Source organism: Nannospalax galili, unplaced genomic scaffold, assembly GCF_000622305.1.
Source record: "Nannospalax galili isolate Female #2095 unplaced genomic scaffold, S.galili_v1.0 scaffold334, whole genome shotgun sequence".
In the NCBI taxonomy this organism is placed as follows: domain Eukaryota; kingdom Metazoa; phylum Chordata; class Mammalia; order Rodentia; family Spalacidae; genus Nannospalax; species Nannospalax galili.
This window is the reverse complement of record NW_008336888.1, coordinates 1,017,368-1,034,596: the sequence shown is the minus strand read 5'-3', so window position 1 is coordinate 1,034,596 and position 17,229 is coordinate 1,017,368. Positions and strand designations below refer to the sequence as shown.

The 17,229-nt window shown below is 42.3% G+C and overlaps 1 protein-coding gene and 1 non-coding gene across 2 annotated transcripts in view; both read right to left on the bottom strand.

Moving 5' to 3' along the window:
* Laptm4b (lysosomal protein transmembrane 4 beta) overlaps window positions 1-17,229 on the bottom strand; it is a 70,661-nt gene that overhangs the window by 32,830 nt on the left and 20,602 nt on the right. Inside the window, exon 2 of the mRNA XM_008831537.3 lies at window positions 3,143-3,254. Coding sequence (XP_008829759.1) covers window positions 3,143-3,254 — 112 coding nt within the window. The remainder of the gene's footprint in view (window positions 1-3,142; window positions 3,255-17,229) is intronic.
* Window positions 7,356-7,484, bottom strand: LOC115070088. The gene has a single exon (XR_003849289.1). It is a non-coding gene; the product is annotated as a small nucleolar RNA SNORA61 (small nucleolar RNA).

The following is a 17,229-nucleotide window of genomic DNA, read 5'->3' as shown; positions in this document are numbered from 1 at the left end:
TCTCTTTCAAAATTGGCTGTAAATTTTGAGGGTCACAGTTAAAACCTCATTCAATTTTATGTCTTATAAGGGTTATACTGAGTTCAATATTGTATAACTGTATTAATTCAACTGTGAACCTAAAATTTTATAGCCACTTTTGAAAGATGCTTCTCTTTCAAAATTGGCTGTAAATTTTGAGGGTCAAAGTTAAAACCTCATTCAATTTTATGTCTTATAAGGGTTATACTGAGTTCAATATTGTATAACTGTATTAATTTAACTGTGAACCTCAAATTTTACAGCTAATTTTGAAAGAGAAGCATCTTTGCTCTGGAAATTGTTATTGAATATGTTAATGCTGTAATGAAATGCTTCTAATCATGTGGTTATTAAATAATTTAAAAAAAAATTAATTTCTAATTCTACTTTCCCTTACGCTTGGATTTGTTTACTTCTCATGAAACTTGCAGCCAACTCCCTACCTAGCTAATTTAAGTTCTTGCATCTTGTTTAGTCATACACCATTTATGTCTAGATTTTTCCTAATTTGTGGCCACATTTCTGGTACCACAGTACATGTAAACAAACAGTATTTGATATCTTGAAGTGTAGATTTTAGCTGAGCTCTCAACAGTATGTAGATACTCTCAACAAAATGCTAAGCCCTCAAACCCCACAGAGGCAAATAAAAAACCTAGGCTTAAGTCCCTGCTATGTGGCTCTACATTCTGAGGTTGAAAGTTTGGGGAAGAATAAGCAATAAGATACTCATTCCACATCTCTAAAACACCAGAGTCTAATACACTGTGAGTTTGGTGACTGTTTATAACCTCATCGAAATGTAAAATTCACCTGGAAGAGGGCATTTTTGTAACTTGCTAATTTCTAATTTTATTTTTAAACCCAGCATTTACTTACTGAATGCTCAGTAAGTAAAATCTAGTTCATGAGACTACAAAGACTAACAGGATGTTACCATTGTTCTAGAGGAGATAAATAGTTACTATGGATGGGAAGAGGAAGAAACTCAGGAGATAAATGGAGGGGCACTCAGGTAGGGGAAGAGCTTCAGCTAAGGGGAATAGTAAAGAATTTATTAGCTGGGCGTGGTGGTGCACACCTTTAATCCCAGCACTCAGGAGGCAGAGGCAGGAGGATCTCTGAATTCAAGGCCAGCCTGGTCTACATAGTGAGTTCCAGGCCAGCTGGGGCTACAGAGAGACCCTGTCTCAAAAAGACAAAAACAAAAAAACAAAAACAAACAACAAAAAAAGAATTTATCAAAATACATAATACTTGGGGTTTCCTCATAAATTTCAGAACTTGAAATATAATCCAATCTCTTAATTCACCCTTTCTTATATAAGTCAATAGATTTAGTATATTCACAAAGGTACGTGACGATGAGCCGATGTTCCACCTTTCCCAAAAGAACCCCTAATATCCACAAGAAGTCATTCCCCATTCTTCCTTGCCTTGGCCCCTGGCACCTTCTAACCCACCTTCCATCTGGACCTGCCTATACTGCTCACTTCATATGCAATCACACAATCCACGGCCTTCTGTGCCTGGCTTCATACATTCTCTTAGCATCACATTCTCAAGGCTCACATATATGCTACTGCTACAAGACTTAGGACTGAAAAATAAGCTACAAAAATGAGGAAGGATTAGCTTGCTGAGCAATTTACTTAAACATCAACCTCAGAGAATCTCTGGACTCCAATCTGGGGAACTTAGCTCCTCTTAGAGTTGGAGATTTATCTAACAGAAAAACCTATAAATGTTTCCATTGTTTAATGATTGCTTTCATTAAGAAACAAAGTATAGGGGGCTGGAGAGATGGCTGGTGAGTAACAGCATACACTGTTCTTGTAGAGGATCTGAGTTCTACTCCAAACACCCATGCTAAGTAGCTCACAACTACCTGTGCCTCCAGCTCTGGACGGATTTAATGTGCTCTACTGGACTCTGTGGGCATCTGCATTCACACATGCACATATTCACACACGTACACTCGATCTTAAAATATAACCTGGGACTGGAAAGATGGCTCAGCGGTTAAAAGCATTGACTGCTCTTGCAGAGGACCCGGGTTTGATTCCCAACACCCACATGGCGGCTACAAACCATCCTTAACTCCAGTTCCAGGGGAATCTGATGCCCTCTTCTGACCTCCGTGGCAATTGCACAACACCTGTGCACTCACATAAATGCAGGCAATACACTCATACACATAAAAATCATAAATAAAAATTTTTTAAATAATAAAATAAAATATAACCTGAGTTCAGGTCCCAACACCCATATCAGACAGCTCACAAGAGCCTATAACTTCCACTCCCATGTCCATGAGAACCTACACTTGCGTGTACTTATCCCACACAGATATACACATATATAGAGTCAAAAATAAATCTTTTATTATTTTTATTTTATGTGTATGAATGTATTGCCTGCTTGGTGCAAGTAAGTGCACCCATGTTGTGCATTGCCCATGGAGGTCAGCACAGGACTTTGAATCTCCAGAACTGAAGTTGCAGATGGTTGTTAGCAGCCGCGTAGGTGCTGGGACCCAGGTTTAATCCTAGTAGCCACATGGCGGCTAACAACTGTTCGTGACTCCAGTTCTGAAGGATCTGATGTCCTCTTCTGACCTCCTCCAGCACTGCATGACACTGGTGTACTTACACACATGCAGGCAATAAACTCATACACATAAAAATAATAAATTTTTTTTAAATATATAAACTCAAACCTGGCATAGTGGCACATGCCTATAATCTTAATACTTGGGAGGTGGAGGCAAGAGGATTAGGAGGCTCAAGGTCATCCTCAGTTACATAATGAATTTGAAATAAATCTGAACTATAATACAGGAGACTCTCATAAAATAAAAACAGGTGGGTGGGGGATAAAAAAGATTAATTCTTGTAATATGGAGAAAAATAGAGATCTGAGAACAGAGGCAGAACATGGGCGGCACATTAAGCATTTGTTGATTTGATTTGTAATGATGGAAAGAAAGAAAATAAAGTTAAAACAGCAGCTTAAATAGACCCTTGAATCAATATTTGCAATTTAGCAGAAAAGACAGACAATCAGACTCCTTGTCCTACGAAGTCCCAAAATATCTCCAACTATTATCTGATGTACTTACTGGCATCATCCATGAACTCAAAGTCCCCTCCTAGTTCAGAACCTGAAAAGTGATACTGATCCGGATCTGCCAGGGCACTCAGTAAGATCAGGAGGACCACAGCATTGATGATCTGCAGGAAGGAAAAGAAAAAAAAAAAGAGAGATATGAGAAACCTAGGTCAGAAGTTCAGTTATCACACATGATGCTTAATGTCTACAGTTGCTATGGGTCCACCCAAGGTTCTGACTATTAAGTGAGTGAGCAAAGCTTTCCAGGAGGGTGTTGGTAAGTTCAGCTAAGTCAAGGACACAAAGCTGGGCTGGAGAGATGGCTCAGCTGGGCAAGCATAAGCACCTGAGAATTTGGATCCCCAGAACTCCCTTTGAAAGTGCACTAGTGGGCAGACAAGATGGCTCATCAGATAAAGGTGCTTGCTGCCAACCTATGGCATATATCTGTAAACCCAAGCGCTATGAGGGGAGGCAGGTAGGACAGGTGGGTCCCTGAAGTGCATTGGCCAATCAATCTAGCCTTATCAGTGAGTTTCAGGTTTAGTGAAGGATCTTATCTTAAAAAATAAAGATGATGCCAGGTGTGGTGGTACATGCCTTTAGTCCCAGCACTCGAGAGGGAGAGGCAGATGGATCACTATGAGTTCGAGGCCAGCCTGGTCTATGAGTTCCAGGCCAGCTGAGGCTACAGGAGACCCTGTCTCAAAAAGGCAAAAACTAAAAATAAAGATGAAGAGAAATCAAAGAAAGACCCAGTATTGACATCTGGCCTCCACACATGTGCACACACCTACATTAATAAGTGCAGACACCACACACATGCGTACACACAACACAAACCTTGAAAGATATGGGAAACGATCAACATAGAGCCTGGAGTTAGGGGCTGGAAAAAGCACCAAAATTCTCCAGTAAACCAACTTTTTTCCAGCGATCACACATTTCTACAGGTTCAAACCATGGCTACTTTGAGATCACTCAGGAAATGAATATAAAGCAAACTGGTAGCAGGCCAGGCTCCTCACCCTAGTGCAACCCACAAACGTGGCTGCCTGCCACAGGCCCATGTCTCCACCTTCTGCTAAGTGCAGTGCCATTCAAACTCCACACATCCATACAGACCTCATCTACCTTAACATCTCCCACCTCCGCGCCTCCTTTTCTGTTCTCTATCCTAAAAATACATATCACGCATATTATTCTTCACACCTGGATTCTCTCAAGCCCTGCAAGCCCTACCTCAAGCTAATGAAGGAGATGCAAGATGATCCCCCATTGTACGGAGGAGAATACTGAGGCTCAAAGGTTAAGAACATTGGTCAGGATCAGAAAGTTAACAAACTGGAGAGATGGGCTTTGATTCCAGGAACTCAAATTCCAAAGCCTAACCTCTTCAGGTCTCCTATTCACACATCAAACCAACTGCAAATTCCTGTTATTCACCCTCTGCCTTTCCTCTGTTCCTCCAAAATGTCCTTGCTGAATAATATTCACATGTCAACTCTGAAGGGATGTGAGAAGTGAACTTTCTAGAGTTTAGATGAAGCCCAGATTCTGACCGGGTTTTTCCTTCCCCCACCCAGTGATTTTTACTCTTCTCAAGATGGAAAAAAAAAGTCCTTTTACTAAAGTTAACTAAAGGTCTAGCCTACCATTTGGAAGTATCTGCTACAGAAAAGATTCACAGGGGTTGGAGAGATGGCCCATCAGTTAAGAGCACTGGCTCCTTTTGCAGAAGACCAGGGTTTGGTTCCCAGCACCCACCTGGTGGCTGTCCACTGTCCCTAACTCCAGTGCCAGTGGATCCAATGCCCTCTTATGGCCTCCACAGGCATTATACACACGGTGTACTCATATACATGCAAGCAAAACAGTCATAACAAGATAAAAATAAATAATTTTTAAAGAGATTCAGAGTCAGGTTATTTGTTAAAACACCTAAAACACCACAGACTTCATTTTAATATAACAATTTCAAGTGCTTATTTTAGGATTGTTGTATGACTTGGATTTTTTTCCTTCCTCTATTTTCTAAAGTATCTACTACAGTCTGCTTGCTTTGAAGTAATTTGAAGGGCAATTCCCCAGAGTACACACATATACCTACTTTACACCATTCATGAGATTAATGGTTTTAAGGGGATTTGTGTTTAAGACAGGGTTTCATGTAGTGCACCACCATGCCTGGTTTATATGATGCTGGGGCTCAAACCTAGGCCTTTGTACATGTTAGATAAGAGCTCTGCCAACTGAGCTACATTCCAAGCTATTTTCTCTCTTTCTTTCATTGATTTATTTATGTATGTTTTGAGATAGGGTCTCACTATGTAGCCTTGGCTGGCCTTGAACTCAATCTACCTCCCTAATGCTCGTATTAAAGGCACATGCCACCACACATGGCTAATTCATTTAAATATATAGGGTACACAGTGATAAATTGGTCACTCTCCCAACATGGTTGTTAGAACTACCACTTCCTGTTTTTCTCTAAAGAGTCAAGATTATTTCACAGCACACTTTAAGCACTTGGAGCCCAAATTGCATGGAAAGTGACGACCTGTGCTAAAAATAGCAAGTAGTTCAATTTGGTGGTGAGGGGATATGAAGGAAACGGAAAGTCCTGAAAGTCAGGACAAGAATTTGGGCCTTCTAAATAGCTCATAAGATGGGATATGACAGGGTCAGAGCCGTGTCATTAGGTGGGTTGGGGGAATGACAAAATGAAACAAAGCCCCACTCTGGCATTTCCTGCTGACAGGAGATGAGGTTTTATTCATTTCATCTTTAATTCTCATACCTCTGTTTTGATCTTGGGTACCAGGTATGGTAGAGCCAAGGAGTCAGAATCCTTAGACACACAGTACCTGACTGGATGCAAAGCTGAAGGCACAGGAAACAAACAAGGCAGACTTTAGGCATCCTGCCATCAGGAATAAGCAAGGTGGTGGGAGGGCTATAGGACTGATTTTAGGGACATGGTGATAAAAGTTCCCGATTGACAGTCTAGGCAGGGTAACCACACTGTTAGCTGTTCCATCTGGCTTCTGGCCTTCCTCTACTTATTCAGTTCTAGTATCCATGTCTGCCCTGTTTCTGATTTTCTTCTGACAGCCTGGTATATTTCTGTGCTCCCTTCTTGGTCTGACACATCACATGGGTCTCACAGCAGTTCTGGCTACTAGTTGGGTATACCTTTCTCTCTACATAGTGGGTCCTGATCCCTGTGCCTGGCTGTGCCCTTCTGATTTTACAATTACATTTACTCCAGGCCTCAAGCCTGGGGCCCTCTTTGTATTACAGGCACAGTCCTGAAGCCTCAGTCCCACAAGGGTCCCTGTCCTTTGTGAAATCATTCACATAACGATGATATAGGAGGCTAGCAAAGTGGCTTGGTGGATAGAGGCACAGGCCTGATGACTGAGTTTGATCCCTTGAACTCAAGGTAGGAGAGAACTGAATCTGGAGAATTGTCCTCCACTTTCCCCACACTACAGCATGTGCATACACACATGTATATACACACATATTAAATCAATTTTTTTCATTTTCATTTTTATTTTTTTAAAAAAGTGTTGGGGGGCTGGGGAGATGGCTCAGCAGTTAAGGGCACTGGCTGCTTTTACCAAGGACCCAGATTTGATTCCCAGCACCTACATGGCAGCTAACAACTATCTGTAACTCCAGTTCCAGGGGACTCTGATGCCTTCTTTGGACCACCTCAGGCACTGCATGACACAGATACACTTACACACATGTAGGCAATACACTCATACATATAAAATAAAAATAAATAAATAAATTTTTTAAAGTCTTTCTTGGCCAGGTGTGGTAGTGCACGCCTTTAATCCCAGCATTCAGGAGGCCGAGGCAGGCGGATCTCTGTGAGTTCGAGGCCAGCCTGGTCTACATAGTGAATCCAGGCCAGCTGGGGCTATAGGGAGACCCTGTCTCAACCCCCCCCCAAAAAAAAGTCTTTATTAATCCACCTTCAGGCATGTGCATCATACAACATTAGCAAAGTTTTGGCCTCCAGAGCTGTCCTGTCTGCTCCTTCTTAGGACCTTTCTCCAACTTTAGGTGAAGTCACAGATGGGGGCACTTTTACTGGTTACACAGCTCTAAAAACACAAAAGACAAGCAATTGCTACAACCAACTTCCCAGAGCTCCACATTCATCTCCCTCTAATTCTCAGATTATCCCATTTCCAAAGAGAATGCAGCCCTGTTTGAATCTAACGCATATGCTTATACCAGACCACAAGGCTGTTAGGCCAGCTTCAGTATGCTCTTTCTCCTTTACGACCACCAAGACCTGTGTTGAGATCAGATGGGAAAGGGAACAGATGGGTTAAATCAATTTTTTTAAAAAGATATGGATAGAATAAAGTGATGAGGTCCTTCTATGTCCCAAATGACTGTCAGCATAAGGGCACAACTCTCACATCAAAGGGGATAAAAGACAGTTTTATTCAAGATCCAAATATGTGTGACCATGGCCCAGAAACAGATTCAGGTCACCCCAAATTCCATGGTTTAACATGGTAACAGTTTCATGAAATTTATTGCAACAGAACAAGGAAAATCATAAATCTTCAAGACACTTCCCAAATATATTGGTGGAAACATCAGGTAGGTGGGTATGGAACATCTCCACTAGAGTCCTCGGCTGTTATCTGATAGGTAGGAATGTTGGGAGAGAGCCAGCTTGCGGTGGAGAGCACGAGCGGATGGATGAGGCACCGAGGCACAGATAGAATTCTCAGCGGGATACAGATTTATTTCACACAGGGCACCTTTCCCTCAGGGAAGGGAAAGATGTCAGGGAAGGGCAGGGGAGGGAAAGAAGTCAGGGAAGGGAAAGGGGAAGGGGAAGGGGAAGGGAAGGGAGAAAGGAAGAAAGGAAAGGAAAAGAAAAGAGAAAATCTTTTCACTGAGCATCAACTATGCATAAGAGTTTTTTAACAGTAGGGTGTGGCAGCAGGGAAGGGAAGAAGGGAAGGGAAGAAGGGAAGGGAAGAAGGGAAGGGAAGGGAAGGGAAAGATGGAAGGGAAGGGAAAGATGTCAGGGAAAGATGTCAACCCACGGGTTGTGAGCTGGGACTTTATATATGGGGGCTTTAGGGTGTGGAAGGGGGGAATGTTTGGGGGAGAAGTCAGGGAGGGGTAAGCAGGAAAAGCAGGTAGGATTAGGGTCTGGAAGTGTTTACTTTTTCCCTCTTAAGATAAGAGAAAAACAGCTTCTAAAATCTCTGGTTAACAGGTAGAATCTGCTTATCCTATCTTTGGAGGTCAGAGGAAAGGCAGGCTGCTTCTCAGCAGAGTTTGTTTTCCTTGACTTCAAAGGTCAAGGTGAGGTCCCTGTTGGGGACGGGGGAAACTGCTGCTGTTTGGAACCCTAACGTTATCTGACTGCATTCTTTTGGTTGGTAGGGGTTTGGAGTCTGTATATTCCAAAGACCACCTAACAGAGCATTCCAAGGTCTCCACATCACTGAAGTTCTAATCAGTTAATCAGCCTTGAAGAAGACTGATGGGAGGGTGTGGTTCTTGTCAGGAACTTTTTTCACATGACTCACCACTGTGCTCCTTCAGTGAGGGGTGAGATTTTCCTAATAGAGTCTGACTTGTCTTTTCTGTATTACTACATAAAACCTCAACAGCTGGCTGGGACTTTGGCACACCAAGGATGAAGTGAATACAGAGGAGGGATCCATGAGGAACTGGATCTGTACACAGAGGCAGAGCTATGATTCACCACGGCAGCTACTAAGCACAGTCAGATGGATGAGGTCAAACACAAGTTAAAGCCGCAAGAACACTAGGTAAGAACTTCCCAAAAGAGAAGATAGAAACCACTAGATCATCAATTCTGACCAAGAATGAAGTATCCCCACAAATGATAACCAGGAGGGTGCTAAGACTTGCCAAGAGAAGCTACATAATGGCCACAGCTACTCAATGCAGAAGGCAGAGAGGCACATGCACGCTTCCCTTCAGTTACTGCTCACATATTTGGGCTTCTTGTTTTAGAATGGTGCATACGTTGTTCCTATGCTGTCACAGGTTTTTCTCGGTCTTAATGGTTATTTCTGTATGTAAATAATTCAACTTCTGTCCAATTACTGAAGTGCACATTTTCCAGAGATCCAAAGTGCTTTCACCCTTAAAGCATGTTATCAGATCTGAAACTTGCAGTTTTACAAGACTTGCACCTTGAGTCTCAACTACCCCAAGAATTGTCAGCTGTACTTTTCACGAACTTCAATAAGAACATTCAAGGTGGGACTGGAGAGATGGCTCAGTGGTTAAGAGCACTGGCTGCTCTTACAGAGGACCTGGGTTTGGTTCCCAACACTCATATGACAGCTAACAACTATCTATAACTTCAGCTCCAGGGGATCCAATGCCCTCCCCTGGTGTCTGAGAGCACTGCATGCATGTAGTACCCCTACATTCATGCAGGCAAAACACATACACATAAAAACAAATTAAATATAGATCCAAATGCACAATAAGAGCATTAAATCATAACGAGATGACTGGCTATGCTATCTATCCAGGAAGAGGATAAAAGTGGGTAATTAATGAAGTCAAGGATGTATGTAATAATCTCTATTGTATCAATTCAGAGGACAGTCAGACTTGGATGGCAGAAACACAGGCATTCACTTTGATAACAGAGCTATTTATATTTTGGGTGCTTTTCTATATGTGCATAATATTCACAGTAAAAATGGTTAAATGTAAATTATTATCTCTTATAATTCTGTTTTCAATATATTTAGCTAATTTTTATATTCCATTATTTAGAAAACTTTCCCCAAAGCTATCAAAGGCAAACTGTGTCTTTCATTTGGGCTCAACTTTAAAAGGTATACAAAATTTAAGTGAGTTTTCTTTTTTTTTTTAATAGTTTATTGATGCCTGGCGTGGTGGCTCATACATTTAGTCCCAGCACTCAACAAAGGGAGAAGGCACCTGAAGACCAACCCCAGAGGCTGTCCTCTGACCATGCACTTGCCAAGCATACTCATGTCACACACACATACACACAGACACACACACACACACACACACACGCACGCGCACATTTTTTTCAGAATTCTGATACAAATGTGATTTCTTAATTAAAAAATATCCCCACATGGTCTTGTTATATTGAAATAAATTTCTAATATTTGCTACATTAACTCAAACAATCATAATAAACATTCTACAGTAACTTGCATAATGCACAAAACTGAATTAGTTTACCTATAACATTTCTTACAATCTGCTGGAAACTGGGTTATACGACAACAATTAAGACATGATCACTGCCCCTATGGATTAACCCAGTGAAGAAACACACATGAAAAAATGTATAACATGGCTAGGTGTGGTGGCACATGCCTTTAGTCCCAGCACTCGGGGGGCAGAGGCAGGTGGATCTCTGTGAGTTCAAGGCCAGCTTGGTCTACATAGTGAGTTCAGGTCAGCTGGGACTACAGGGAGACCCTGTCTCAAAAAGACAGAAGCATTCATTCAAGTACACAGAAATCCTAGGTAGCCCACATATGCCAGGAATTATGCTAAGCATCACATGTATAGACTGTTATTTAGTGGGGAAAAGAACCAAATACACTGCTGTTGCCTTCAGAGTGAAAATGAATACCAGCGGGGGGGGGGGCGCAAGTAGGGAAGTGAAAGACTGTGCAGAAAGGCAGCGACATACCAACACCAGAAAGTAACAGGCTTTCTGAGTAACTGGCTTTTTTTTTTTGAGAAAGAGAAAAATATTAGCACAAACAACTTGAGGGTATCAGACAGAGTACAGGACTAAGAAATGCCTGTTACAAAAAACTCTAAGAACACAAACATGAAACTGAGACTCTCTGCTGTTCCTGTGGATTGATAATAAAAGCAGGCAAAGTTTAAGTTGCTAAAACTATAAATCAAAGGTTCTAAACCAAAAGTGATGAGTTTAACCAACTATAGACAGCATCAAGAACATTAGTGGTCATATTAGTTTGGTTTGCTTTCTCTGTTGTTGTGATAAACGCTATGACCAAAGCAACTTGGGTAGGAAAGGATTTATTTCAGCTTACAACTCCCAGGTCACAATCTATCACTGAGGAAAATCAGGGCAGGACCCTGTGGCACTGAAGCAAAGACCATGGAGGAATGCTGCTTAGTGGCTTGCTTATCTCGCCTGTGCTCAGCCTTTCTTATACAACCCATGACCCAAGCTCAGGGGTGGCACCACCCACAGTGGGCTGGGCCCTCTCATTACTAAATAGTCAAGAAACAATCCAACAGAGGAATTTCCCCAACAGAGGCTCCCCTCTTCCAAGGTGTGTCAAGTTGACAATCAAAGTTATTCTACACAGTAGTGAAGGCAGAAGTCACCAGAGGACAATGGAGTCAATAACACATTCAAAAGCTGGAGGGGAGAGGGGAATACATACCTTTTTAAAAATTTTATTTCTGAGGAGCTAGAAAGATGGCTCAGTAGTTAAGAACACTTGCTGTTCTTCCAGATGACCCAGGTTTGAGTCCTAGCACCCACATGGTAGTTAATACAGCCCATAACTCCAGTTCCAGGAAATGTGACACCTTCTTCTGGCCTCCATGGTGGGCACTGCTGCACTTACAGGAATGCAGATAAAACATTCATACACATAAAATAAAAAATAATAAATATATTTTTAAATTTCCCATTTAAAAAATCTTTTATTGGCCAGGCGCGGTGGCGCACACCTTTAATCCCAGCAGAGGCAGAGGCAGGCAGATCTCTGGGAGTTTGAGGCCAGCCTGGTCTCCATAGTGAATCTAGGCCAGCTGGGGCTATAGGGAGACCCTGTCTCAAAAAAAAAAAAAAAAAAAAAAAAAAAAAAATCTTTTATTTCTGAGACTGTCTTGTATCTGAGAATGACCTTGTAATCATATATAGCTGAAAATAATCTTGAGCTCCTGATCTTCCTGCCTCCACCTCTCAAGGGCTGGGCTCACAGATACAGCTCACCAGCTGGGAATGCCTACCTATAATTTTATATCACACACACTGCAGGATAAAAACAAAACAAAGGGGGCTGGAAAGATGGCTCTGTGATTAAAAGCACTGACTGCTCTTGTAGAGGACCCAGGTTTGAATCTCAATACCCACATGGTGGCTAACAATGGTTCATAACTCTAGTTCCAGGGGATCCAATGCCCTCTTCTACCCTCCACAGGCATTGCACCACATTGATGTACTTACATGCATGCAGGCAATACACTCATATACATAATATAAAAATAATAAAATATTTTAAAAACAAAGGTAAACTTGGACAACAGTGAAGGAATTTGTCACCAAAACCTGTAGTAAAGCATTAGACTATGGGGGGCTGGAGAGATGGCTCAGCAGTTAAGAGCACTTGCAGAGGACCTGGGTTCAATTCCCAGCATCCACATGGCAGCTACAAACTGTCCTTAATTCCAGTTCTGGGGGAATTCGAAGCTCTCTTCTGACCTCCACAGCATTGCACAACACGGGTACACTCACATACATGCAGGCAATACACTCATACACATAAAATAAAAATAATAAATAAAATATTTTTTAAAAAAGCATTAGACTATGGAAACACTTAAGTACTAAAAGGGAAGCTGCACTTTTATCAGATCCCCATGTCAACAGGCAAGTATTAAAAATGTAAAAGTAGGGTTTTTTTGTTCCCTCAATTAGGTCCTTTGGGTTCTCTTGTGTTGCCCCTGGTATCATCTGATTGGCAGATTCTCCTGATAGGTGATGAACTAAGTCAATGATCCGCCATCATCACACACCATCAGGTGACTGCAGTAGTTGTACCTAATCGTTATGACACCATCCCTTTAGTGATAAGTCTTAGATTCCAACAAATACCTGCACATATTGTAGCCATATAGTTGCATAGAGTTTCCAATAAGAATAGTTGGTCTTCTGATGACATGTGTGATAAATATGCTTGGTAAACCAGTAACCCAAGTTCCTCCCAAGAAGCCACCAAACCCTGTTCATACACCCTAGCCAGCTCTGCAGATATGAAAGCTGTAACTGACTGTTCCCTATGAATGCTTTCCTAGGAAGTGTTCCAGAGAGCCACTCTCTGCCACTCAGAAGGCTGGAGAGCAAAATAAAAGTCAATATGCTGCCAGCATGGTGGCACAGGACTTTAATCCCAGCACTCAGGAGGCAGAGGCAGGCGGATCTCTGTGAGTTCAAGGCCAGCCTGGTCTACATAGTGAGTTTCAGGCCAGCTGGGGCTACAGGGAGACCCTGTCTCAAAGAGACAAAAAAAAAAAAAAAGCCAATCTGCTAAAGCAGTGGAAGCAATCCCAACCAACTTCTCTGAATGGGCTTGGGCCCTGGTCTGCATGCTTAGGCTGAAACATCTTTTTTTTTTTTTAATATTTTATTGATTATTTTTATTTTATGTGCATGAGTGTACTGCCTGCATGCATATGAGTACACCCATGTTGTACGATGCCTTGGAGGTCAAAAGAGGGCTTCAGATTCCCCTGGAACTGGAGTTAAGGATGATTCGTAGCCACCATGTGAGTGCTGGGAATTGAACCCGAGTTCTCTGCAAGAGCAGTCAGTGCTCTTAACCACTGAGCCATCTCTCCAGCCCCAGGCTGAAACATCTTTAAATACACTCAAACCACAGGACCATGTAATTAATTAAAAAAATATGCTAGACAGTGCACAGAAGCAACAACAATGGTCCCCTAGTAGAAGCAAGAGCAAGGCTTTTTGTCGAAGGGCTCAAAGTGTCCTGGGGGTGTGAAACGTGTGCTTTGAAGGAAGAAAGCAGTCACCTTAATTCATACAACATTCTGAATTTGTGAATGGGAAGAGTCAAGCATAGCCCAGAATCTAGTTGAGGTTAGGCAACGGAGACCTAAGTTCTAAATTTCAAAAAGTACCAAGTACTAAGAGGTTGGAGGCTGGGATGTATAAAAGAGAAAACAAAGTACCAAATGGGCAGGCTACGGTAGCTCACACTTGGGTGGCTAAGACAGGAAGATTTCTGCAAATACAGGGCCAGCCTCTGCTACACAGTGACTTCGAGGCCAGCCTGGGCTATAGTGATGCCCTGTCTCAAAACATACACACATGGGGCTGGAGACATGGCTCAGCCATTAAGAACACTGGTTATACTTTGGTTATACTTCAGTTAAGCAACAGGCCTAACTAGTTAACTCTCAAATTTTCATTCTACTAAGGAATATTATTGTTACAGTGTGAGACAGTTAAAATTCAGTATATATTGGGGCTGGAGTGATGGCTCAGCCGTTAAAAGCACTGGCTACTCCTGCGGAAGACCTGGGTTTGAATCCCAGCACCTACATGGTGGCTTCCAACCCTCTATAATACCAGTTCCAAGGAATCCAATGCCTTCTTCTGGCCTCCACGGGCACTGCATGACACACAGGTGCACTTACACACTTGCAGGCAATACATGCATACACATAAAATAAATTTTTTGTTTATTATTTATTTTATATGCGTGTATTGCCTGCATGTAGGTAAGTGCACCCATGTCATGCAGTGCCCATGGAGGCCAGAAGAGGCCTTTGGATCCCCTGGAACTGGAGTTACGGATGGTTGTTAGCTGCCATGTGGGTGCTGGGATTCAAACCCGGGTCTTCTGCAAGAACAACCAGTGCTCTTAATCACTGAGCCATCTCTCCAGCCCTAAACAATATTTTTAAAAAATGAAATTAAAGATGAGCCACTTTTCTAGGAATGAAAAAAGATGGAATAGTAGAATGTGATAACTTTTAAGTTTTGAACTTAAAATCAAATGCAGTGATACGTGTGCGTACGCATGCACACTCAAGACCAGTTCTCAAAAAATAAATAAAAAGGGGGTCTGGAGAGATGGCTCAGTGGTTAAGAGAGCTGGCTGCTCTTGCAGAGGACCTGGGGTCAGTTCCCAGGACCTACATGGTGGCTAAGAACTGTCAGCAAGTCCAATTTGAGGGGATCCAATGCCATCTACTGACTTCCACATGCAGACACAGGTGCAATTATATACATGCAGGCAATATACTCATACACATAAAATTAAAATAAAATATTTTAAAAGAAATAAGAAAATAAATAAACAAAAAGGGATAGGTATGCTGGAGGTATGTAAGCAACTAGGGTAAAGACTACTTTTCCTACATATTTATTTCAGAATAAATACCAAGGAGACTTTCCTTTGTTCAATACATGTTGAAAGAATAAAAACCAAGAAAACAGCATGGGGTTTGTTTGGGCAGTATTGGGGTGTGACAGTTGGGCTTGAATGTCAAGTTGACAGGATCTAAACACACCCAAAAGACAAGCTTCCTGACACAGCTGAGATTATCGGATTAGATTAGCCTCTGGCCATGCCTGTGAGGAATTATCTTTGTTAGTTTAATTTGAAGTGCCACCTTACCCCACCCACCCACACAAATTGTACCCTCAACTTTGAGCCAAAATAAACCTTTCCTTCCTTAAATTGCTTTGTCAGGATATTTTACAACGGCAAAAAGAAAAGCAACTAACACGGGGAACAAAGCCTTCAACTCTGCATACACCAAGCAAGCATTCTACCACTGCACCTCGTGCCCAGCTCCTGATTAATAGTCAAAAAGCTTTAACTACATAAGCAAGGGTTGGGATATAGCTCAGTGGTAAGAGTGTTTGACTAGCATGTGTGAGGCCCTGGGTTCAAGCTCCACTATTGCAAAATAAACAGGTTGCTAGCTTACATAGGCAAAATCCTAACAAAGCTTTGCGCTGAGTGTGTTGGTGCAAACCTGTAATCTCAGCACTGGAAAGACTGGCAGGAAGACAGCAAGTTAGAGGGTATCCTAGGCTACACAGTGAGATCCTGTCAAAAACAAAAGAATAAAAACGAGGGTGGGAGATCTGCATAAAAAATATGCGTGTTCACTGAACCAGGACCAGGAGCTTACTGCCAACGTACAGCTACAAAATCCACCCCAGGGGCTGGAGAGATGGCTCAGCAATTAAGAACACTGTTTTTGCAGAAGACCTGGGTTCGAATCCCAGCACCCACACAGCAGCTAGCAACTGTCCATAACTCCAGTCCCAGGGGATCCGACAGCCTCTTCTGACCACCGCAGGTATTGCACAACACGGATGCACTTACCTACATGCAGGCAATACACTCATGCACATAAAATAAAAATAATAAACATATATACTTTGAGGCCGATAATAATTTGGTCAGAGGGACATAAAGGACAGTTTTTGCTCCTTGCCCTCCTAGGTCAACTAGTTCCAGGGGACTATGAGTATCTCTCAACATGTCCTGTAATTGTGGTGGGTCACCTGTCCTCTTGATCAAGGAGGCCAAGGAGACCCCACCAAATGGACTTGAACCAGTGTCCAGTCTACAAAGAGGGGGGTCAACACAGAGGAATCATTTCCTCCATGCTTCCAAGCAAAGCCAACCATGGTCAAGCAGGACCTTTAACTTATCTTCACATAGGCGGAACTGGTAAAAGAAAGGATCCAGGGGCTCCTCCCAGGCCCATGTGACCCCTGAGGAACAGATCCTCAAATGAACTTAACAGTAAAAATAAATTGGTTTATCTGGGCCAACTGTATGGCCTTAAACATCCAAAATGAAAGTATAACCAGTATAAAGGGGCCAAATAATTTTTTAAGAGCCCATATGCATAGCTAAAGGCTACATAACAAGCAACAATGCCAGATAGGAGATACCTTCTTTTGAGTTATTCTGGGACTCCCAGATAGTAACCCAGCATAGAACTAGGAAGATGAACAACAGACCCCAATCTTATCTAAAGGAATATTGACAACTGATTGCTGCTAGATGAGGAACAGCTGACCCCCCCTAAAACAAAGACCTCTAGATAGGCTGACTAGATTCACCAGAAGGGCAAGTAGTAGGAATGGCTGGGGGTGCCAACAACACAGCAGACAGCAGCAGGGATATCACAGTATAAGGGCTCTAGTGGGGGGAGAGAGGCTATGGGAGGGTGACATCTGGGAAGTGGGTGTATAGTTGCAAAAGAGGCTTTGGGATGTTCTGTGTGATACACACACACACACACACACAAAAA